The sequence below is a fragment of the Syngnathoides biaculeatus genome, chromosome 13 (assembly GCF_019802595.1).
Source record: "Syngnathoides biaculeatus isolate LvHL_M chromosome 13, ASM1980259v1, whole genome shotgun sequence".
Lineage (NCBI taxonomy): Eukaryota > Metazoa > Chordata > Actinopteri > Syngnathiformes > Syngnathidae > Syngnathoides > Syngnathoides biaculeatus.
The window spans coordinates 9,490,137-9,513,619 of record NC_084652.1 but is presented as its reverse complement, the minus strand read 5'-3'; the positions used below and the strand labels follow the sequence as shown (position 1 = coordinate 9,513,619).

The following is a 23,483-nucleotide window of genomic DNA, read 5'->3' as shown; positions in this document are numbered from 1 at the left end:
CCTCGCCATGGTTCTGCGTGGCAGGGCGGGCGGGCGGGAGTTACGTGAGGAGGGGTGACAGAGATCAGGTTAAATAATCACTGGGCGTCGCTCAATGCCAGGGAGAGAACGGATGTCTTAAGAAAACGAATAACCCCGTATGATAAGGTTTGAGGCCGGTAATTTCCCCCTCCCTCCCTCTACAATAAGTGAGTCTTTCGGGGGTGGAAGCAAAACAAACAAAACAAATCATTTTGTATTCTCCAGCTGACAGCGCAAACAAATTATGCAGTTTGTCACAGCAGATTTGTGGAAGATCTGCTAACATTTGCACTTATTTTAGGAAGGCCTGTATCGCACACAGGAATGTGGGATGGTTTGTATAAATGGACTGCGTATGCCTAAAACCACATTCTGCCAACAAAAAGGGGCAGAATGCTAAATAAATAAATGGTAGGTGCTCAACAGGAGAAGCATTATTCAAATGTATGGAAGAAAAGCTACAAGTGAAACGTCTCTCTCGAGCAGTTTTCCAAGCTCAACTGCAGTTATCAAAATTCCTTAGCCTGAAATTATGCCTTGTGCAACATGTTTTGAAATAAAATCTGTGTAAAAGAATATCAGCAAGTCCAAGGTCAAAACAAACTTTGAGGTCGGTCCATTCGAGGGAAGCAACACAGAGTCCCCAATTTCTTTCGCCCCAGCTCTCAGGAGCCAAAGTCTCAGGATCCAGACTACTGAACACGCTTCTTTCAATTTTTATGTCAAGCTGATGTCAGCTCATCATGGGCCATCTGCTGCAGGCACAGCAGGCCCATGAAGAAGAGGGATGTGGGTACGGAACATAAAAAAGTCGGGGGGGGAAAAAGGTGGCACCGGGCACTGTAACCTCATCCTGTGATTTGTGGTAGGACTGTAACAATACGCCAAAGTGAACATTTGGTTTGGATCTCAATTTCTACGTCACGGTCTCCAAATCAACGTGATGTTTCAAACTGCATCTCCCGCCCTAAAAACCTGACTGAAAAAGCTGTTTATTTTGTAGATGAACACTTTAGGCAGCAGCCATGGACTTTCCTCATCAATTATTTTGATCAATTTATTTGTATTAGAGAATTTGAAAGGTATTTGGTGCGGTCGTTCCATGTATTTTATTTATTATTATCCATGTATTGCTGCTGGATTGGAGGCTCACACTCTGGAAGTTGTAATGGCTTTTTATCTCAAGAGTTTTGATACTGTGGATTGAGTTTGGCATGTATGCTCTTGCTATGCCATTTTAATTGAGCCTGACACTCTGTGCCACAGGATGAACTTGTCAATCACAGTAACAAAATCCCCTTAAAAGTGGGCTGCTGGGGTTGTAATTTACATCGTGCCATGTTGTAAAAGACTAGTCAATGAGTCCATGAACTTATCAGTTACATGCATGGAAGCATACAATCCAAGCGGATTTTATTTTGTTTTCCACTTAAATACGATGTCGTTGTGCATCCTTAAAAGCAATCCTGTTAAAGAAGAGCCCAGACCAGAACAAAAGACAAATTTGTTTCAGAAAACTACTTCAGTTAGATTGACTAAATACTTATAATAACTTCATAATAATTTATAGTAACGTCACTTCTCAGAGGTAAAGTAGAAATCAATTCCATCTGCAGGGTGTCCCAACAGTTACCATGCACTTCCTTGTATTTCCACCCAGGTATCATTTGGACAGACGTGAGGCAATCAGCATTTGATAGCTTGGTCTTTTGTCTTTTTGGAAAGCATTATAATAATCTCAAATATAACTCGTTAATTGGCGACACGGCGGACGCCTGGTTGGAGTGTCTGCCTCACAGTTCTGAGGACGAGGGTTCAAACCCCGTCCCCGCATGTGTGGAGTTTGCATGTTCTCCCCGTGCCGTGTGTGGGTTTTCTCTGGGCAATCCGGTTTCCTCCCACATCCCCAATACATGCAAAAATTGGGGAGACTAAATTTCATTTCAGTGTGTTTGTGAGTGCGGATGGTTGTTCGCGTCTATGTCGACCCCAGCTCCTGCCACAAGATAGCTAGGATAGGCTCCAGCAATCCCGTGACACTTGTGAGGCGAAGTGGCTCAGACAATTGATGGATGGATGGATGGATGGATGGATGGATGGATGGATAACTCCGCAATTGAGAATAGAGCAGCATAACTGCATTACAGGAAATTCAGTCCAGTGCAGCCCTTCCAGTTAGACTTTACCTCGGTTTGTGCTCAAATGTCAATTGCCGATCCTTGGACAAGTTAATCATCCACTTACAAAATCTGCAAAACCCAAGCTGTCTATTGCCTCACGTTTGTACGCATAATACCGAAAATAAAATTCAGTATATAGACTTTAGAAGGTACCATTTATTCCAATTTCCAATGTTGTGGAAGTCAAGGGTACAAACGCAATACAATTTGAGAGAGCCATCAAAGCAAGAATCCATTGTAATCGTAATACTGGGGGTACTTGATATATGATGGTCCCAACATATGCAGTTTTGATCTTACGAGTAGGCAGGACACTGACACCAAGGTCCTTGTTGACACATGGCTAATGTTGAATTCGACTAACCAGCCAGGACAGATCTCTCCATATAACTTCACTTTCTTACAAAACAATAAGTTTGCAATCACTTGTACCCTTCTGTTATGAAAGAATGAAAACACACACTCAAAAAAGACAAAGAAAAATCTAAACACACCACATCTATATGCTCACTGAGTTGACGATTGCAGTTTAGTCAAGGTCGTGTTTTGTTAAACCTTTGAGATTTCACAGTTAAAAGAAAACCGCTTTCATTAGCTGTTCAATAAAACAACTGTCAGCGATGTGCAAAGGCGAACCCACGTACGAAGTTCACGTCTACTCAATCGTACATCAAACGAGACATCAATCCCCAACTCACCTATCCCCACGGGGGCCATCCTTTCCCGAGACGAGCCCTTCATCATCCATCACAGGCTGGATGAGGTGAATACGTGTGTGCTTTTGTGAGCATGAGAGCGCACGGCAGTGCATACACGTCGGTAAATTACATGCGATAGGCACACGTCCATAAATTTGCGTGACCGTCGCTGAATGGCTCATCAGTTCTGATCATTTAACAAAACGTACTGTGTGAGTGCGCAAACAAAAAAAACCCAAAGTACACAACAGTGTAATGAATGTCATTGTGTGTATGTGTGTAGAGTGATGGCTGACAGCAGCCAGTATAAAAAGGTTATTAATACATGTACTTCATACTAAACAGGACAAGACATTTAGGCACGCTGACAAATGGTGTCATGGCCGTGAAATGGTGAATGATCACCTGTCCTAATAGCGACATACACACACCATATTCATCAACAGCAGTATACACCTACACTACAGCTCGATACACACAATATTTACAGACTTTGGAGGAGGAGCGAGGGTTTGATCCAGCATTGACCAAAAATAAAAAGAAGCAGAACTCAAAATGAGAAGGCAGAGCCAAACCTTTTTTTTTCCAAGACAGCCAACACAAAGAGATGAAAAGACAAAAAAAACAGCAAAGAAGTCAGCAGTCAGACAGGTGTTGAAGCCCAACGGAGCCCCCCCTCCCTATCTACTGTATGTACCCCTCCCCATCGGCCCAAAAGGGGTGGGTTGGGGAGTTGACATGGGCGCAAGATGGGGTGGAGACAAGAAGAAACACAGCACACACAGATGGAGGCTGAGCTACTGACCTAGCCTGCAGCCCTTATGGGACACCTGTGGAGGTTTCGAGGGTGCATCTTACGAAGTACGGAGGTGGGGGGGTGGTTGGGACAGAAGGAGAAACAGTCTTTTAAAACAGGTAGATTTGATTTATTAGGAGAGAAAAAATGTCCAGCGAATCAGCTTGTATGAGCAAAAATATGTTAAGGAGGTTCACATTCATCACGGTCTTACGGTGTCATCATGTCCAGATGTTACCTACCTGCCAAATAGCGACCAACTAATTTTCTGTTCGGGCGTTTTACGACAGGGGAATTGTTTATTGGCGCTGGTCCATACGAGGTTTTAATCTGTCTAGCTTTGTCCGTCTGCGGGACTCTGTCATCATAACTACCTTGGGGGGGGGGGGGGGGTGACTTTACATCGCCGTGCACCAACACAGTGTGCATCAATAAAAGCAGAGTAGCTCTTAATCACTGAGGCCATACCTCCCTCCACTGCAGTGAAGCTCCCACTCTGCAATAAACATTTACCATTAAAACATTTAATCTGAAAAGAGCCTTGTGGTGCACTGCGGTGCAACTTATTTGTCTCATCTGGAAAGCCCCAATCATCATTCTTTTGGATTTCAGCAATTGACAGCTTTTGGGGGGGGGGGGGGGGGTGTTCTAGTTTACGTGAGAGAACAGCAAAAAAGAAAAAAGGAACCTCCGTGTATTTTGATCAGGGCAATGAGGTTGGCGTCACAGCCGAGACATGTTCTTCGCATCCAGGTCGATATGCACATCGGGAGGGGGTACAGAATAGAGCAGCTGTATTTGTTTAATTAATTTCATCTTTTTTAGCACCGTGATAAATTCTACATTCTGTGGGTCAGATGGGAGCCAGTGACTGCAGCACAATGCCTCTGCTGCTCGTGAAGAGGAGCGGGGAGGGTTTGGGCTGGGTCTGGTCAGGGGGCGGGGGAGGGGTCCGAGGGAGTCCATTCGCACACATTGCGCGCATCGGGGGTGGTGGGGAGTGGGGGTGCGTATTGGTCAGAGTACTGCACTGACCTGGTCGCCGGCGCACGGGTCTTTTCTTGCCGCTGCAGAAACGCACTTTGCTGAAGACCCCCAGAAAATGCCGCTCGCACAGAGAACGGGGGTCCTTGCTGGGGCTGGGTCGACGCTTGGAAGTGGACACCCGGTCGCTGTTCGACTCCCTCGCCTGGCGCTTCTGGCGGATCAGAGAGCTGGCGATGGCAGCCATCACCCCGAACCGAGTCAAAAAACACCCAAGAGTCTAGTTTGGCTGAGAGAGAAAGCTGTTGCAGAATTATGATGTTTGGGGGGGGAAAAAAAGGGGGGGACGGTAGATTCTGAGGGTCCAACAGATGCTTCAACCAAATTTCATGCTGATGAGGAACTCGGTCCGGAACATCATTGAGATTTGGGTTGTATCTGCGTGCAGTATAGAAGAACTTTGTTGCAGGGTCGATACGGTCAATCTACACACTGGACAAGTGCATGCACACATGCAACAGTGTTGATAAGTTGGGTGTCACTGGAGAGCTTCTGCCTTTCAGTATTCCAGGTGAACAGCGCCGCATCTGACCAGCTCGGTTCCGAATCCTTCAGCTGCACATTCAGCCTCCTGGACTTCCTTTTAAAAATTCTTCATTTCGACTACAAAAAAAAAGAATGTTCCTTTAGGTATTTAATCCATGTAGATGAATGGCAGACGGAGTGGCTCTGCCCAAATGAGCCCGTGCAAGCACCCTGCACGCTCCGGTTCCGATGATGGCACCTCTCAATGCAACGAGGAGTGAGGGTGGGAAAAGGGAAAAAAAAAGGGGGGGGGGGGGTCAGCAGTGAAGGGTGCTGCAGAGATGTGATAGAAGCCTGCAGATGGGCAAAAGGGGGGGAGCTGGGGTGCAGATTTTCATATCAAAAGCAACAATTAGTTTCACAGGAACCCCCAAAGAGAGAGTGGCATCATTCCTCGGTGTGTCCTGCTGCGTGGACGCTGTGGGTTTGTTCCATTGCCGACAGACAATGTGAACGCTCCAAAGACCGCCTCACCCTCTTCCTCCCCCTCCTGCTCCTCCTACTCGTCCTCCCTGCTCTCCCTCCTCCTCCTCCTCTTCCTCCCTGCTCTCCCTTTCTCTCCAACTCTTTTAACGCAATCATACGTGATTGTATTAGGAATTCTCACAGCCATGCAATAAGAGAGTGCTGGTGGAAAATGTGAATAAATAATGAGAAGACCCAAAAAAGGAAGTAGGAGCTGAGTGCTCCTTGCTCCGCTTGGATGTTAAGTATAGGGCCAGCAATCAAATCTTACAGTAATTATATAAGGATATTCTGTATTTGTCAGGGCTTTACGATTTTACGAGCTAACTAATGTTTATTTTCTAATATTACTGTTTATACTGGCAGTAAACTGGCAATGCGTCAACTTTCTCACTGCGCAGTAACAATTAGCTTGAAGTTGTCAATCACGTATTTGGCATTTACAACATAGACTCCTGGCTATAATCGACAGGTGGTCTAACACTACAACTAACAGTGCCTCAAGTGTGATGGAAGATTTTGCTAAAAATGATACCTGCACGGTCACTTGCAAAATATGCAAGCGTGTCCTCATATATGGCAAAAGCACGAGTGCAAGGGGCGCCCATCTGAAAATGGATCCAGTAACGCTAGCCTAAATCCTCATGCTAACCGAATTTACCAAAGGCCTTCTGGTAACAGTGGGGGAAAAAAACAACATCCTGCAGGATCTGCTAAGACAACAACAACAAAAAAAACCCAAGCTGTCGTTAGTCAATAACCTCTTCAATCTGAAAGTGAACAGTTAATATCGGCGACAACTGCTTTCGCTCAGGCCTTCTTCGCACAAACAATGCAAGCTTTCCTCCTTTATAGTTCCACTTATATTCATTTTCATCCAATGTGATGCCACCAACATCCACCAATGTACAAAAGACGTGCTCTATCGTATGCTGAACTTTTTCTAAAAAAAAATAGTGATCAAAGGGCTAAACACCCAAGATAAAAAGGGAAATTGCTTAAGTTTGTTAGCAAGCACTTTTCATAGATGAGCAGAAAGATCGGTGCGTTGTGCAACCGTCATTGACCGTGCATCATGCAATGGACCCAAGGAAGGCGCTGTACCTTGACTGTATCTGACCAACATTTGAAAGTGCTTGCCGGTGGTAGCTTGAGTGAGGTAATTAAAAAAAAAAAAAAGATTGAATGAGATGTGAAGCACATTGGCCAATGGCAGAATTCATCTTTTATAGGCCAATGTGACATCCCAGTTTTTGGTTTTCTTTCAGAAAAATGTTTCCTTTGATCTGTTTGCTGTGCCACAGTCAACCTCAGAATTAGAAAAGAATCATGCAAAAGAAAATTAAAACACCTGAATCAGAATTTCCCCACGTTATTATGGAGGAATTTTCGTCTTCGATGAGTAGCTATAATATTTCTCTTTTTTCTCCACCTCAGTTATTTTTTTATTTATTTGTAATATTGTTTTCATTTATTTCAATGTTCACTGTATTTTCTGTTAACCACACACCGATGAAAAAAAATGGTAATTATAATTTATTTTGGGTTTGGAACGGATTAACTGCTCTTCCCTTCATTTTAATGGAAACAATTACCTCAGTTAATCAATATTTCGGGTTACTAATGGCGTCATAAAACCAATTAAGTTCATAACCCGAGGCTACGCTGTAAATATAACTATAATACTAATTCCAATCAGGTCTCCAAGTCCATATATGACCCACAGCCTGTGGGTTCTTCACCCCCACACACTTTTTTTAAACAGCCACTTTAAAGCAGGGTACATCCAGACGCCAATGATCGGTTGACCGATTGTCATGTGATGTGCGGTGTGTTCATAGTAATTTTTCCGACCCGAAGGTTGGCAGAAAAAGAGCAGCTGGTCGTGTTTTATGTTTGTTTAATGTGTCATTCATTAAAATAATAATAACTCTTAACTGAGCTACTTCCATTTCTCCTTCTGAGGCTATTTCCCAGCAGTCTGGATGCCCTCTGGCACCAGACTGCCTCTCATAGATCAGTGTTGGTACTACGCCAGACATTTAGTTTGTTGTTATGTGTGGGGTGTGCCGTGTCGAGCATCTTGCAATACACTCCTTACTTTAAGAGCTGGAAAAAAAACAAAAAACACTTGGTGACTTTTTTGCTTCTTTGTGTCTGGTCCCTCACATTTGAAAATTGAGTTAAGGCACTGTATCCATTTTATTCTCTATTAATCAAGTGTAGTGCAAGCATACTTGGTGCTTCTGCATTCCACCTATTGGCATGCTGTGTTTCAAAGGAATGAGAGGAGCCATTTTGACTGGACGTGATTGAAATTGCATATGATCCCTCCCACAGCCTCAGAAACTTCCTTCTTTTCAAATTTCCAGGATGCGCTCATCTGTGAAATTACCAAAACTGGGTCTAGCCCGCCTCCACACAGCTACACCACTGCGCCGGTCACTAGGATAGTGCTCAAGATGGTCAAAATAAGTGTCACAACAATAATCTACGAGAGGTTTCAGCATACAATCTTCTTCTTTTCCTTTCAGTTTATCTAGTCAGTGTACAATATAGAACACAAAACAGTAATACACTTAAAACCTAGATAATGACTGTGTGTGTGAGTGAGAGAGTGTGTTACAGAAACTGTGTGGAGAGAGCATTGGAGTAATAACCAACATAGCAAAGCTGTTATTTTTAAATGAAACATTTAGTTTTGGTTTTTTCCCAGCCTCAGTTTGATACTTTCCATCCATCCATCCATCCATCCATCCATCCATCCATCCATCCATCCATCCATCCATCCATCATCCATCCATCCATCCATTATCTACCGCTTTTTCTGGGTCAGGTCGTGGGGGAAGTAGCTTCAGCAGGGATACCCAGACTTCCCTTTCCCCAGCAACGTCTTCCAGCTCTTCCGGAGGGATCCCGAGGTGTTCCCAAGCCAGCCGAGAGACATAGTCTCTCCAGTGTGTCCTGGGTCGTCCCCCGGGGTTTCTTTCCGGTGGGACATGCACCAGGGAGGCGTCTAGGAGGCATCTGAATCAGATGCCCCAGCCACCTCATCAGGCTCCTCTCAATCCGGAGGAGAAGCGGCTCGATACTGAGCCCCTCCCGGATGACCAAGCTTCTCACCCTATCTCTAAGGGAGAGCCCGGGCACCCTGCAAAGGAAATTCATTTCAGCCACTTATATCCGGGATCTTGTTCTTTCGGTCACGACCCACAGCTCGTGCCCATAGGTGAGGGTAGGAACGTAGATCGACTGGTAAATTGAGAGCTTTGCCTTTCAACCCTCTTTACCACAACTGACCGATACAAAGTTCGCATCGCTGCAGACGCTGCACCAATCAGTCTGTCGATCTCCCGCTCCATTCTTCCCTCACTCATGAACAGGACCTCAGGATACTTGAACTCCTCCACTTGGGGGAAGGATCTCATCCCTGACCCGGAGAACGCACGCCACCCTTCACCGAGTGAGGACCATAGTCTTGGATTTGGAGGTGCTGATTCTCATCCCAGCCGCTTTACACTCTGCTGCGAATCGCTCCAGTGAGAACTGGAGATCGCAGCTTGATGAAGCCAACAGAACCACATCATCTCCAAAGAGCAGAGATGCGATGCTGAGGCCACCAAACCGGACACCTTCTACACCTCAGGAGCGCCTAGAAATTCTGTCCATAAAAGTTATAAACAACTTATCTTTCCAATAGGGGCAAATACTACTACAAATGCTATATATCCCCTCCTTACATAAGATGTGAACATTATCTAATTCACTGCCCTTGTCTAAATGTGAGATGAGAGGGACATACATACAGGCTTTCCCCCAGGAAAAGAAGCAAGATAAAAGACACACAGGGTTTCTTCATTTGCAGTCCGCTAATGTTAGCGGCTCGTGGGTGAATTGGTAGAAAGGATGTGTCAACAGAGACAGAACAAGAAACTGGGCGAGCTACAGCATGCATCATTCTCAGGAGCGTTGTGTTCAATGTGTTTCTATGGGAGGGGGCACCATCTGCTGGTGTGGATAATGAGGAATGACGTTTCATGGCAATGGGTGTGCTTATGGGGACACGTTATGAATATAGAAAGAAGCCCCTTAATGGCATCTGCTACAAAGAAAATTGACGCTCTTGTCAAGCCAAGAAACAACTGCTGGCACAAGAACCCCACTGCAGTAAAATCAAAATGTTGTTGCTCTTCTACATACCAAAGCCGTGTTAGTTATCATATTAAGGTGAACATGTGCATTGTTGAGTTAGGGTGCTTCTGCCTTTGAAAATGTGGATGAAAACCAGCAAGACACCTACAAAAATAAGAGCGTGGCCCTGTAATGCATTTCTTTATATCTGCTGACCTCTTGTGGTAGAAGATCCAACCACAGCGATTAAAAGTCCAACTTTTTCACATCCACTGAAATCCATTACCCAGGTTTGATATCCTTGAGACCTGCTGAAGCCAAGTTTGCGTGTTTACTTTAAAGCACAAATAGAGATATATGCAATCCAATAAGTTTAATTTTTTATCTCATTGTTTTAAGTCTAAAGCTCTCCTGTTTCAGGCCAGTCGGGATCCCCAAAAGTATTTTGTTTTGTGAAATGCCACAATAATGACGGGATTCATTTGAGAATTTTCTGATTTTCTTTTAGGTCAAAAGTTTACATTTAGTTGGTATCAAGTAGCATTTCCTTTGAAGGTTTTGGGTAACCATCGACAAGCTCCCTGTCCCATTCCTCCTGAGAGACCTGGTGTCGGGTTTTTTGGTTGCCTCGCTCGCACATGCCTTTTCATATCTGCCCACAAATTTTCGATGGGATTTAGATTAGGGCTTTGTGATGGGCACTCCGAGACATTGACTTGGAAGAACCATTTGCAGCCATGTTTTAGCTTCCTAGCTAATGTGTTGAGATTTTGACATAACATCTCCATGTAAAGTTCTTTCTTCACGACAGCAATTATTTTATGACCAGCTCCAGTCCCTGTTGTTGAAAAGCAGCCCCATAACATGATGCTTCACAGTTGGTGTGGTGTTCTCAGGTCTACAAGCTTCCCCCTTTTTCCTCCAGATGTAAGTTCTACTTTAGTTTCATCAGACCACAGGATCTATGTCCTAGGGTCATTTAGCAAACTGAAAACTGTCTTTTTTCCGTTTCTCTGGGAGTAGTGGATTAATTCTCGGTGTGTGGCCTTTCAGCCCATGTTGGTGCAGGAGTTGTTTCACTGTGAATAATGACACGTTCTTCCCAGCTTCATCCAGCATCTTCACAAGGTCTTAAACTTTTGTTTTGGGGTCGATTCACACATTTCGGACCAAACCACGTTCATCTCTGGGACACCGAGCCCGTCTCCTCCTTGACCAATGTGATGGCTCGACATTCCCAAGATGTTTATATTTCTGTATAATTGTTTGAACAGACGAACATGGCACCTTCAAGCATCTTGAAATTCCACCCAAGGATGAGCCAGACTTGTGGAGCTCCACAATTCTTTCTCTGATTTCCTGGCCAATTTCTTTTGCTTTTCCCATGATTTCAAACAAGGAAGCTGAGTGGCTCATCACATTTTGTCAGTGAACCTTCTCAGGAGCTTCCAAAGCCATGATCTCATCATCTGGGCTTCCCCATGTTTTTTAAGGACATGATACAGGTACTTTTTGTGTGTGTAAACTCTTGACCTAAAAGAAAATATTATAAAATCCTCTTAGAGAATTTATCCCGCTCATTATTGTGGGATTTAACAAAAATACAAAATTTTGAAAAATCTTAACTGATCTAAAACAGAAAAGGTTCAGTCTGATTTGTCTTTAGACAGTGAGACAAAAAACAAAATGTGTGTTTTTGAACAGTGTATGTAAACTTCTGGCTTCAACTATAAAAAACTGCAGTTGTAAAGTTGGCACCGCAAAGAATAAAATGTCTTACGCAGCTTTGGCGTCGTGCCGGCTTTGTGCGCGGCCTTCTTCATGTGCTCTTGTTTGACCCGCAAACAATTATTTAAAGTGAATATTTTTTTTCCATCTTTGCAAGTTGTTTCCTAGGCAAAGCATTTCAGACACGACACAACTCGTCTCAAAAATAAATATAATGAGTAAAATCCAACAAGGACGAAGAAAAAAAACTTCCATCCTTCTAATTTAGACTATTTTAGGGAAACTTGGGAAAATTGACCTTTTAGAAGTTCAAAGTATTAAAAAAATAATAATAAAGTGCACCAATAACAGCAAGTAACGAAAAAAGGTTACACTAAAAATTTTAACTTGCAGATCAGGTACCAATCTTTTCATTTGAAACAACAATCTTAACGAGAACTACTAGACTACTTCTAAACCATTTTTAGAACCTATGTGCCCTAATTTTTGACAGCAACAAAACACTGCACTATGAAAATAAGCAGTCGATAGATATACCAGTAAGTAAATTAAGTGTTACAGCCTTGTTTGTACCGGGCGCTAAATGTGGGCACACCCAGTTTTTATGTAGTCGCCAATTGAGTAAAATGCTATAAGCTTTTTGACTGTCAAGTGTGCAAATTTAAATTTTTGATTAATTTGTGCTGGAATAAATCCATGTCTGTTGTGTTCTACTAATTTATATAATGACCTGACTCATGGAAATGTGATGAGAATACACAGTGTTCATCTAACAGTGAGCGAGGATGCAGAATGCAGTGATATAAAAGTGTACAGACCCCTGCTTAAAGGCCAGGTTTCGTGATATAAATGAGACTATAATAAATCATTTTAAAAAATTGACCATAGATGTCACCTAAAACCTGTAAAACTCAATTGGAAGAAAAAAACGTTTTTAACAGAGGGAGTAAAAATAAAACATACTAATGTGGTTTGCTAAAATGTGCACGACGCGCCTGTTACCATTTAAACTGCCTCAAATTTCAATGGTTCTAGTGGGATTTTTTGTTGTTGTTGTTGTTTCCTTTAGCACACAACCGTCACGCTTCTGCTTCACAGCAACAACAAACAAACAAAAAAAATTGGGGTTAATCAGATGTGATTTAAATGGTGGCAGGTGTCCTCAGTGTTTTTACCAGGAGTTTGTATGATTTGTTCCTTCTGAATACTGTATAGCCAGATCAATTATTTAGTGTCTGCCCACCTAACTACATGATTTCAGCTGTGTATTTTTCATTTTGCTCTCATAAAAAGATGACTTTTTTTTTTTAATTGAGTTGTACAGCTGAAAATTTAGATGCTGCATTGTGGGGTGCAGCATCCGCCTCACAGTTCTCAGGACTAGGGTTCAAATCCCGGTCCCGTTCTGTGGATTTTGCATGTTCTCCCCCATGCCTGGATGGGTTTTCTCCTGGCACTCCGGTTTCCTACCACATCCCAAAAACATGCAACATTAATTGGACACTCTAAATTGCCCCGTCGGTGTGATTGTGACTGTGAATGGTTGTTTGTCTCTATGTGCCCTGCGATTGGTTGGCAACTTGTTTAGGGTGTACGAAGATAGCTGAGATAGGCCCGAGCACGCCCGCGACTATTGTAAGGATAAGCGACTCAGATAATTAATTGAAGCTTTATTGTGGTCTTGTTTATTTTTCATCCATCAATTTTCTTTGCCGCTTATCCTCACAAGGGTCGCGGGGAGTGCTGGAGCCTATCCCGGCTTTCAACGGGCAGGAGGCGGGTTACACCCTGAACTGGTTGCCAACCAATCGTAGGGCATATCGAGACAAACAATCACACTCACAATCACACCGACGGGGCAATTTAGAGTGTCCAATTAATGTTCCATGTTTTTGGAATGTGGGAGGAAACCGGAGTGCCCGGAGAAAACCCACACAGGCACGGGGAGAACATGTAAACTCCACACAGGCGGGGGCGGGATTGAACCTGGGACCTCAGAACTGTGAGGCCAACGCTTTACCAGCTGATCCCACCGTGAAGCCCTTGTTTATTTTATTTCACAAAAAAAAGGTGTTCGAACAGGGGTATCTAGACTATTTATATCCAATTTAAGGCCTAAGGAAAAACTTTATAACACTTATACGCATCTGGCCGCATGCTGCTTTGGGTCCATTTGTCTCGGTGGAGTCGGCTGTCCTTGATGAAGCTTCTAATTGACTGGCCTGAATTTTGACAGACATCCGTCTGAATTACTGGCAATGACGACATCGCGTAGCATAAGATCTGAGTTACTTTAAATAGTACAGTTTAGCGAAGTGTTATACAGTTCTGAAATCAGGGGAATTACAGAGGAAAATATTTTGTCGCACTTATATGGAGATAGTTATGGTGCCACTACAGATCTATTTGTCTTTTGGAGGAAAATTTACAAGTATATTCAAGGATAAGCCATTGCAAAACTAAGATGTGCATAGTGTACTTTTCAAAAAGTTTCACCTGGACTGCAATCTTGATTTGCAAGAAAAACAAAGTAGTTGTGATGAGAAATGGGGACACACTAGTAAGTAGTCCACATCTTTTCTGCAAATTATGTAATTCATATGTTATATTCAATTATTAAACCACAAAGTAAATCACTTTAAACTTTTTTGAACTAATTCAAAGGGGTTTTTATAGCGAAGTGTCAAGTTTGGGTGGGTGTATGGATTGTTTATACCAAGGGTCGGGAACCTATGGCTCCGCGAGCCATACCTGGCTCTTTTGGTGGTTGCATATGGCTCGCAGAGCACTCATAACGACATAATGCACATGTGATTTCTGTTCTGCAGAGAAGGTTTGTCCTAGCGGGGTTGCCGTAGTTTGTTTGGCAACGCAAATGACACAGAGACAGTTTGTCCTAGTGGGGTTGCTGTAGATTTTGCGTGGTAGTCGATGTCCACAGGCTCGGAAAGGTCTAATGCCGATCGTGTAGGAACAACTAATTATGGAAACGCTTTTGACATAGCTCACTCAAAGAAAAAAATATGAGTACCACCAAAGTTTTCGACAAGAATGGAAAGCACTCATACTCAACGTTGCCAGTAAACATTTTGCCAACTTTGTAGAAAGACAAAATAATGAAACGAATAAAAGACACGCCTTTGTCGGCAAGAACCGTTCACCATCGTACAAGCATGACGCCAAATCAATTTGAATTGCGTTCACGATGAACGGATTGAAGTCTCAACGCCTGTGTGAAGCTTAATCTAACTCCAAAACCATCAGCAAAACTGCAGCATTAGCTGTTGCATTAATGGTAAGAAGTACTTTTGTTATCTTTGGTGAGCCAGAGCGTAACAACGTTATTTAAAATAATTCAGAGACTTATTGTACTCTAAAAGCGTTGCTCTTACATAAATGTGCACATACACCTGTACATAGTTTTTAAAATACTGTATGGCTCTTTTGAAATTACATTTTAAAATATTTGGCCTTTACGAGTCTCTCAGTCGAAAAGGTTCCCGACCCCTGGTTTATACTATACTATTAAAAAATATACACATTTCATAAGTGTGAGCAACTGAAAGACACTTTGCAACTGGAAGCCTTGCAGCAAATGAAATCACTTTTTATATATATATATATATATATATATACATTTTACAACTAGCAAAGACGCAAAGCAGTCATTCCCTTTACTGCCACAGGAAGTCACTTCTCCCATCCTTCCTACATAACTTGTGATTCATTCAAGTTTGGAGAGATACTCATCTGGGTCCTGACGAGTGCTGAGGTGTAGCATAGGAAGTTTCCAAAATTCTGATAAAATACTTTTAGTATCAATTAAAGACTGTTAGTATGCATGTAAAAAAAATTGCAGTGGGACACATCAGCTATATTACAAGTACGCTTTACTGCCACAGAAGGTCACGCCTGCTGTCCTTTTTCAATGACCTGCAGCGGTTAATTAAAGCTTTTACGTGTTCACCGGTGAATTAATAATTCATTTATAACCGCTTCCTAAGGGTACTCTTGTTGGTGGTAAGTAAGTAAAGAACGCCAGCCATACATTAAACTAAAAACAAACTATTTTTTTTCTTTAACTTCACAATTACGTTTTACAGTTAGTTCACAAGTCTACACACCCCTGTTTGAAGCCAGGTTTTGTGATCGAGAGGAATGAGACCCAAAAAAAAACCTTTCCACCATAAATGTGACGTGTACAGCTCAACTTAAAAAGAAAATTGCATATTTTTGAAAGGTGATGCAAAAATAAACAGCTGACATAATGTGGTTGCAGAAGTATGTACACCTTCTCATAACTGGAGATGTGGCTCTATTCAGACTCAACCAGTAATCTTAAAACTGATTTTAAATGGGAGTCAGCGCACACCTGGCTCCATTTAAAGTCAAGATCAACCCGAAATAAAGTTCAGGTAGCCTTTTCCGGACATTTATTTTCTTTCTGCCAGAAACCTGACAGTTTTGTGCTCAAAAGTACTGCGATTTGGAACCGTTCATAATTCCTTCCCACTCGTCTAAGGCCGTAGTTCTGCCTGAAGAAAAGTAGCCCCAGCGCATGATGCCGCCACAACAATGCTTCACCTGTAGGTCTGGCCTTCTTTTGGTGACTAGCAGTGTTTCCGTCAAACAATACCATTTGAAATGATGGCTAAAAATTTCAACCTTGATTTGATCAGCCTATAAGGAAATCTCCCAAACACGTGACAAAGTCATTGCAGGGAAGTCAGGTGGCACATCACTTTCATGAGGCCACTTTCTAAACTTTGTTGGAGTATCTCAAGAAATAACAAAGCTGCAGAACATGACGTGCAGAATTTAAAGTATTCATACTAGGGTGGTGAGGGGGGGTTCTATATCACCTGTCCGGACATCATAAGTACAGGCTGGGAGTAGTTTAGTCACCTCTGCATACTGTACTGTCTATAAGAGCATGCAGTACAGTAGTACAGAAGTGAAAAGTTGGGCAGCCTGGGCCTTGTGGTGCCTGTCCTATACGACGCTATCAGTAGTGCTGATTGTTTTTGGGGGTGGGGGGGGGTTCGACGCACCGGCGTGTGCATGGAGCGTGGAAGAAGACTGCGGGGCTCGCCACTGCCTGGTGCACACACTCAACTCGGGCCAGATGATGATGATGAGCGCTATGAGGAGAGACTCAGCCGCAGCAGTCGACTTGTTGTGTGTGCGGCCAATGAAACCACTCGAGCGCCCTCCTCTTCATCCTCGCCATCAACACCCCCCCCATCCCCACTACACCCCCAGTCAGGCTCATGCAAAGCGAGGGTGGTATATGTGGTGGTGCTGGTTGTGGTGGTCTCTCACCGTTGGTGATAGTGGTCGACTTCGATCGTTGTCCACAGAAACACTGCAGCATATGCGCTCCTTTCTGAAGGAATGGCCTCAGAATCCTCATTGATTTGGCTTTTTGATGGGAGCCTTCTTCAATCCAAACAATGGCACAACACAACACGGCACGCAGGGTCAGGCAGCATAGCGTATACAGCCAGCTTGCCTCTTTCTCTCGCTGCTTGCCTCTCTCTCTCGCTCTCTCTCACTCTCTCTCTACCTCACTCTCCTTCTCTACAGCCTTGGAAGGACACAGTCTGCAGGACACGTTGGGTTGAAACGAGGCATCTTGAGGTGGTCTCGCCACTACCACCACCCCCCTCCGCCACCTTCTCTAGTCCCTTTCGTCTACAGAGTCGTCATCCACGCTCCTCTCGCCCGTTTCTCCAGGCAACGCAAGGACGACACGCTGTGCTCCAATTGTACGGCACTGGCAGCGGACGTAATAGAGGGAAGCGGGGGGGAGCGGTGGGTGGGAGGAGGAGGAGGAGGAGGAGGAGTGCTGGTGCAGGAGGTTTTGTGGGTGATGGACAGAAGACGCGCAAGTGCGTACATTAGAGGTGGCAAAAGTACTCGTAGAGTTATAGATACTTGTGGGTCGGGGAAATTAAAAACAAATCAAAAATCTCAAATGGCAGTTCGAAAGGGGGATTTTATATATGGTTTTGTAATTCACAACTTCAGCTTTTTAAATATACCAATAACCAAGTGGTGCTCGGAGATACTGTAATGACTTCAGACGAGATTGACCTGACTTCACGATACCTGCTGTTGTTCAGCCCTTGTTTTGTCGTTTGTTTTTTTATGTTTTGCCTTGACTTGAGCCCAAAACATTGAGGGACGAGCGCAGTGAACTCAACTCGCTTCACAACAAGCAGCAGTTTTGCAGCTAGCGAACAATCTATTTAAAAACAAAATACTTTTCAAGTGTTTTTCATTCCCAGTTGAAGTTTACTGTCAAATTAAACATAGTTTTACGCGATCTGTATTTATAATGACGTGCATTTGTTTTTAAGTCCTCTATCTTAATGCTAACTTTTAATGTGCCCTCTTTCGACAGTCTATCAAAAAACCTTGTCTGTGTCTAGAGTTTTGATCCTTCAATTAATCCATATTTGAAGACAAACACCGCAGCAACAATTGCAGAAAGATAATACTCTCAAGTATATCCCGCATGAAAAAGATTAATGGGAAAAATTATTTATATTGTTGCAGTTTTACTGTACAATTTACAGGGTCAGAGTGAAACTCATTTCTGTATGTGTTATACTTCCCCTGGTGGCCAAATCCCACATTAGAAAGAGCCGCAATAAATTCACCTTATAAATTATTTACATTCCGTTTAATTATGTCAGTACTATATTCTTATGAAGCATATTATTTCCTTGTTGAAAAAATATTACCCAAAAAAAGTGTGTTTTATTTGGGGACTGGGGGCACTAGAAAACATTAATTACATTTCCATTCATTTAAACTAGGAAAGATGATTTGAGATACAAAAGATTTGAGTTCCAAGTGTATTAATGAAACAAATTCAAGGCACCACTGTATTTTGTTTACATCCAATTGTACATTTTGGCTCAATTATGACCACATTTGGTCAATTGAAACCCCTGACAACTGCATTAATATTTCTTATTTGCAGGATTGAGTCATACAATTTGGGTAAAATGTAATGTTAGTTTTGATGAAGTTAAAGAAACACAAAAAACTGAGAAAATATAGTTAAAGTCTGAATGTGGCAACAAATTGGCACAAACAAGCTGAAGGGGTAATAAAAGCATAAAAAAAACACCTCAGGGTTAAGTAATAAAAGGAAAATTACAAATTTATTTTTACCCTCAATTATATACAATGCCACTGACATTTATTGTAGAACTTCAGTCCATCATAAGGCTTTTCAGAACAACATCCAACAGAACATTTTGTAGCAATACACGTAGTGGAAGTATGGATAGTGTGATGATGGTGACTATTCAACTCTATCCTGTGCCTCTGCACAAACATTCACCATTATGTACAAAAACAAAGTATTGGGAGAGCAGAAAAGGTGTATAGTAAAGTAATCTTAGTGTGTGCCCACTTGTTTTCCAGTTCGGCTGTATGACCTTCCGAAAACAAGATGTCCCGTGTGTGTTCGGAACAAACTCTCATCTGCATGTGATGACACGGGAAAGAGAAGACAGCTCTAGTTTCACCTCCACGTCCGGTAAATGCCCAGAATGCCAGGTTGAAAGTTCACCTTGGAAGGTGAGCTGCAAACATCCAGGTTGTTGTGCTAGTCAAAGAGCATAAGGGGAAAAAAATTGCATATCATCCATTTTATGGAAAACGTTTGCTTGGGCCACTAAACAAACTACACTGACAAATATGGAACGAGTTAACATTTGACTTGCTATCGAGGCACTTAAAGCCCCACTGACGTGAAAAGCATGATTTTTAGTATGTTTTTAATTTAAAAAAAAAAAAAAAAAAGGCAGCCGGAATGGAGCCATTTTTTTTTTCACCACACAACATGATTTTGACATAGGGCTTTTTGTAACTCCCGCCATGAAAATCCTCTTGAGGGATTTGTTTTTGAGAAGAAGCAGGAAGTGACGTTATTTGCAGACGCCCACTCAGGCGGTCTAGTGTGTTAATACGCGTTTTACCTGCTGGAAGGTAGCTCTTTGTACCTTCATGTTAGTCAAAATGCCGGCTCGTTGTATTGTTGGATATTGTTCGAACACTCGGGAGGATGGATTTACTCTTCATACTTTTAAAAAGGACCCAGTTCGTCGTGAAAAATGGATCGCACAGGCGCAAAGGTACGAGAGCTTCGTGGGTTCCAAATGACAGGTAGGTGCATCTAGAGCTACTGAACAAAAACAATAGTTGGGGTGGCGTAATCCTCTCAGAATGTAACAAAATGTCCGCTTATGTAAGTCAGGGGTGTTAAATGTGTCTGTGGCCATCGGCACCGCGGACGGCTTTGGCCAAGGTGGCTCATACATACCGTCGGGGAGTCTTTTGTAGGAGGTTATCCGCATATCATCTAAATATGGCTTGAAACGATAGGGTAGTATTGCCCCGGTCACTTCACTCCATTGTGAAATGTTCTCTTCTTCGAAAAGAGCTTCCGTGTCAGAAGGGGCCTCGGAAAAATCCGAAAATCTCTGTTGTTCCTTTCCCGTAGGAGGTGCCACGTCATGTTTTGAATGGAGAATATCCCAGTGTGAAATCTGCTGATGACATTGCAGGCACTATGGCTACCACTTGGATGTCGAGTGAGATTTCCGCAACTTTGCGCATGGATGACACGCTCGCCGCTCATATTTATTTTTTTGAATAGGCATTGAAGTGAATAATATTACATGTATTTTTTACACTATTTTACAATATATATGGGGACTTCAGTGGGGCTTTAAACTCAGTGTTCCCCTCAACCCCTGCTGCAAGAGCAGAAATCTGCAAGTAATTGACACTTCACCTCAACATAGTTTATTTCACGAGATAGTGCCAAAGCACTACTTTTACCAAAATTAAGCTTTTCAACTCAGTTGTTCATAATACTTTGTCCAAATGAAATTCGTCAGCTCACTTCAACTTAATTCCTGTACCAAGATGGCAGTAAAGCTTGTCTCAGTGAACCTTTTCAACTCACTTCAAACACTTCCTTGGCACCAAGATGCCACAAGATGGTGACAAATTACTGCTCTTGTCTAAATGAAGCTCCTCAACTCACTTAACAGTTTCTTGGCATCAATATGCCACAGGATGGCAGCAAAACACTACATTTGAAGGTCTTCACCTCCTATTAATACTTTAGCATTTTTCTTTGGCAGCAAGATTGCAACAAAGCACTGCTTTTGTCTGAAATAAACTCTCAACTCACTTCAACATAGTTGGCTGGCACTTCAACCTACTTTCTTGACATGGATAGATGTTTGAACTCACATAATGTTCAGGAAATGCTGAGTGAAAAGATGGATGCCAGGATGACTCAGTGTTTGCAGCAGTGCAGCCTACAATGGACTAAAACTGCATAAAAGAGACACTTAATCATTTAAACACTTTGTGTTGTTCCATCGGGACCATTTGGCTACCCGGCTGGTTTGCAGTGATAAATATTCGCCCCTACTACTAACTACTGCATGCACTCAATAATTACAGCATGTCAAGATGAGTGTTGAATTTCACGAGTGTACTATATTCCTCAATTTGATAATTGAATCAACTGCAGAAGGTATCAGGCATTTATTCACAAGGAGGTGCCGAATGGAGGGGAGGCCTTTATTTGGCAGGTGTAATGGTGGAAATGCGACGTCCCAGATGTATCACGGCCGAGTTACAAGAGAAGACGACATTTACATTATCCAGGTACAAGGTAAAAAGTTTACAGGCTTAGGGGTAGAAAGTGGACGAATGGCTGAATGTAACTTTCTGCTGCACTGATTTGCCGTCAGTTGCATTCAATGAGTACACAAAGTTCTGCTTCGACTTGGGGTGAGGTGTCGATTTGTTCAAGTGACCCCCGCATCCCTTGGTAAGTAACTATTAGAGCAGAAGCCACTTTCTAAGGATATACGGTAAACCATGTGGTTACAGTATTCTGTGTTATTTAAACGCAAGTTGGTTTACTGTCAAACTAAACAAGACTATGCGGCATGGTGGCTCAGCTGGTAAACCGTTGGCCTCACAGTTCTGACAACCCGGGTTCGATCCCGGCCCCACCTGTGAGAAGTTTGCATGTTCTCCCCGTGCCTGCGTGGGTTTTCTCCGGGCACTCCTGTTGTTTCCTCCCACATCCCAAAAACATGCAACAGTAATTCGACACTCTAAATTGCCCCTAGGTGTGATTGTGAGTGCGGCTGTTTGTCTCTATGTGCCCTGCGATTGACTGGCAACCAGTTCAGGGTGTACCCCGCCTGCTGCCCGTTGGCAGCTGGGATAGGCTCCAGCACTCCCCGTGACCCTTGTGAGGATAAGCGGCAAAGAAAATGGATGGATGGATGGATAAACAAGACCAAAGGATTTCCATGTTCTGTATTTTGAACAACTACATGGATGTAGTAAAGCCTGTTTAGCTTCATGCTAATTAACAGTACAAAATGCCATAGGCAGACTAAAAAAATAGCATTGGTGTTGCAGTGCTAGAAGATTTTAAGTAGCAGATGTTTGAACGCCAACAGTGGACCAAGACATGTAGATAGAAAATATCACAGTCCTCACATTTTCTTTTTCCTCTGCAAAGAACAATTAACGATACTGTATCTTATTGAGGAATAACTACCTCCAGGTATGTCTGTATTACAGAGCCCCCTGGTTGTCAAGGTGCACATACCAGGAGGAGCAGCACACTGTCCGCCAAAAATGTGGTAAAAAGTTCAATTCTTTATATTGTATTTTATAACAACTAAAGATTATAACTAGTCCTGTCAGTACACTGAAAATGGTTGTTCAGACCCCCAAGCTGAATAGGATGAAGATGGAGCTTTAAAGTAAGCATGTGCTGCAGCAGCATTGTGTTCGTATGTGGCTCCTTGTGAGCACATTTATCCAACAACATACCATCTCACGCACATAGCAGGTGCAGTTTTGACTCAACATAAAACAGTGAGGAACCGACCCAGAACAAAAAGAACACCCCCTTCATCAAATTTGTCACGAAGCTACGAGAGTTTCTTACCGGCGTTTTTATCTCCCATGTCCCTTTGTCTTGCAGAGGTTTAAGCGACCGCCGATGCTCCCTGGACCAGGTTTCGCTCCTCGGTGTCCTCGGGACAGAAGAGCAGTTTCCAGGCAGGATGATTCTTTCAATGAATTTAGACCCCCAGAGCCTCCACCCCACTGTGTATCAGACACAATAACGCACGTGGCAGCACCCTCAGCAAGAAAGTGGTGTTTGAAGGTGGACAGCGGGTTCAGGTGAACTCTCTCTCTCTGTATCTCTCTCTCTCTCTCTCTCTCTCTCTCTCTCTTCTCTCTCTCTCTCTCTCCTCTCTCTCTCTCTCTCTCTCTCTCTCATATCATGATTTAATGTCTTATTAAAGCTCATTAGTCAAATATGCATTGTGACTGACTACAGGACAAAATAATAATCATCCATTTATGACTGCCACTGTAAGCTTCAATAAATATCAACTGTTTTAGTACTTGTATGAACATATATCTCCCGTTCAGGCCAATGGTGAAGCATTCCATCACCAAATTGCTGATCACACCGTGTAACGCTTTGACAGCAGCGCAGGCAGGTGCTAATTTCCTGCGAAATGTCAATATTTAATAAAAGAATAAATCGATGGGTGGCGTCCTGAGCGTCCAACTCCTCATTTTGCCAGTTATTTGATGCGGCAGGAGATTTCTGATTGATAATTGTGTGTGGAATATATTAAGTGGAGAGGCTGACTATGATACCCTTGTGATTATATGTATGACTATGATTCACTCCAGTACAGTACAGTTCCCTTGGCTTTAACTTTTAGGTATATTTGCAAATAATCTTTAGGAATTGTTTTTAGGTACACACATTCGTGTGTAACACATTTTAATGTAAGTATTTAAGTAATT

At 42.8% G+C, this 23,483-nt stretch overlaps 2 protein-coding genes across 2 annotated transcripts in view; one reads left to right on the top strand and one right to left on the bottom strand.

The window, feature by feature from the left end:
• Positions 1–6,608, bottom strand: part of LOC133510561 (fibroblast growth factor 12) — a 33,487-nt gene extending 26,879 nt beyond the window's left edge. Inside the window, exon 1 of the mRNA XM_061838610.1 lies at positions 4,731–6,608. Within this exon, the coding sequence (XP_061694594.1) occupies positions 4,731–4,926 (196 nt within the window). The 5' untranslated portion in view covers positions 4,927–6,608. The remainder of the gene's footprint in view (positions 1–4,730) is intronic.
• Positions 1–23,483, top strand: part of LOC133510559 (presenilin-associated rhomboid-like protein A, mitochondrial) — a 50,259-nt gene that overhangs the window by 14,759 nt on the left and 12,017 nt on the right. The window contains exons 3-4 of the mRNA XM_061838607.1: positions 19,029–22,291; positions 22,639–22,841. The gene's annotated coding sequence lies outside the window, so the exon portion shown is untranslated. The remainder of the gene's footprint in view (positions 1–19,028; positions 22,292–22,638; positions 22,842–23,483) is intronic.